General features: G+C 51.0%; 1 protein-coding gene across 1 annotated transcript in view; it reads right to left on the bottom strand.

Moving 5' to 3' along the window:
* Positions 1 to 209: 209 nt before the first annotated feature.
* LOC101576399 (zinc finger CCCH domain-containing protein 11A-like) overlaps positions 210 to 978 on the bottom strand; it is a 1,990-nt gene continuing 1,221 nt past the window's right edge. Inside the window, exon 2 of the mRNA XM_004623731.2 lies at positions 210 to 968. Coding sequence (XP_004623788.2) covers positions 210 to 968 — 759 coding nt within the window. The remainder of the gene's footprint in view (positions 969 to 978) is intronic.

Genomic DNA, 978 nt, shown 5'->3' with positions numbered 1-978 from the left:
GTGATAAAAGACATAAAACTAAGTATTCTATGGTGAGTTTTATGTTTGGTTTTTGTTTTTGTTTTTGTTTTTCTTTTTGTTTTTGCTTTGGCGGAACCCGGGATTGAACTCAGGTCCTTGAGCTTGCCAGGCAAGCGCTTATTCTACTGAGCTATCTCCCTAGTCCTCTGGTGAGTTCTTTTTAAAAGCATTCTTTCTCACTACCACCTTTAGTTATCAATCAGTTCAAAGAGTTCAATCAAAAGTTCACTTTCGTCTTTCTCAAGGTCTAGGTCAATCGCATCTTCTAATTTGTCCCCTGAAATTTCCAATAATAGTTCCTCAAAATCGTCCTCCTTGCAAAGCCGGACTTCTCCCATGGAGGCCGAGCTGGCTTTGCAAGAGTCTGTGGCCATTTGGAACGAGTACGGGCCAAATCCTCTGAGGGATGGCAGGTGTGGAGAGGACTGTCTCGGGGAGAGCTCCAAACTGTCTCTAGGTTTTTCCATCTCAGGCTCTGGGACTGGTCTGTGCTCCAAGAAGGGGGCAACAGTAGTCAGGGCTGCTTTTTTGGCCGGGGGTCCTTGCAGGGTACTGGTGGAGCTCAGCAGCTCCCCAGCTGCCACAACTTCACCTTCAGCATGCAGCTCCGAGGCCTTGCGTTTTGGGGCCAGTGGGGGACTTGAAAGAACTTTCACCCCTGACGGCTTCCCATTTCCTTTGCGATCAGCTTTGCCCTTTGAGGCCAAAGACTGTGGTGCACGTTTTCTCTTCGGTTTTTGGTGCCCAGGGTCTGAGGTTTCTCCTTCCTCCTTCTGGCAGGACCCTGTAGGAAGCTGCTCGGTAAGACATGGCGGGAGGCCTGCCTCAGCAGTGAGCACAGGTTTCTCCAGCAGGGTACTGCCAGAGGCTACATCTTCCCGCAAGGGTGGCAAGGCTGACTTTCCCTCCCGTGTGCCGCCCCTCTCCTGCTCCTCCTGCATGTGCTTCTCGGCCAAG

Source organism: Octodon degus, unplaced genomic scaffold (genome assembly GCF_000260255.1).
Source record: "Octodon degus isolate 3935 unplaced genomic scaffold, OctDeg1.0 scaffold00003, whole genome shotgun sequence".
In the NCBI taxonomy this organism is placed as follows: Eukaryota; Metazoa; Chordata; class Mammalia; order Rodentia; family Octodontidae; genus Octodon; species Octodon degus.
The sequence above is the reverse complement of the archived record's forward strand: the minus strand, read 5'-3'. Positions and strand labels throughout refer to the sequence as shown.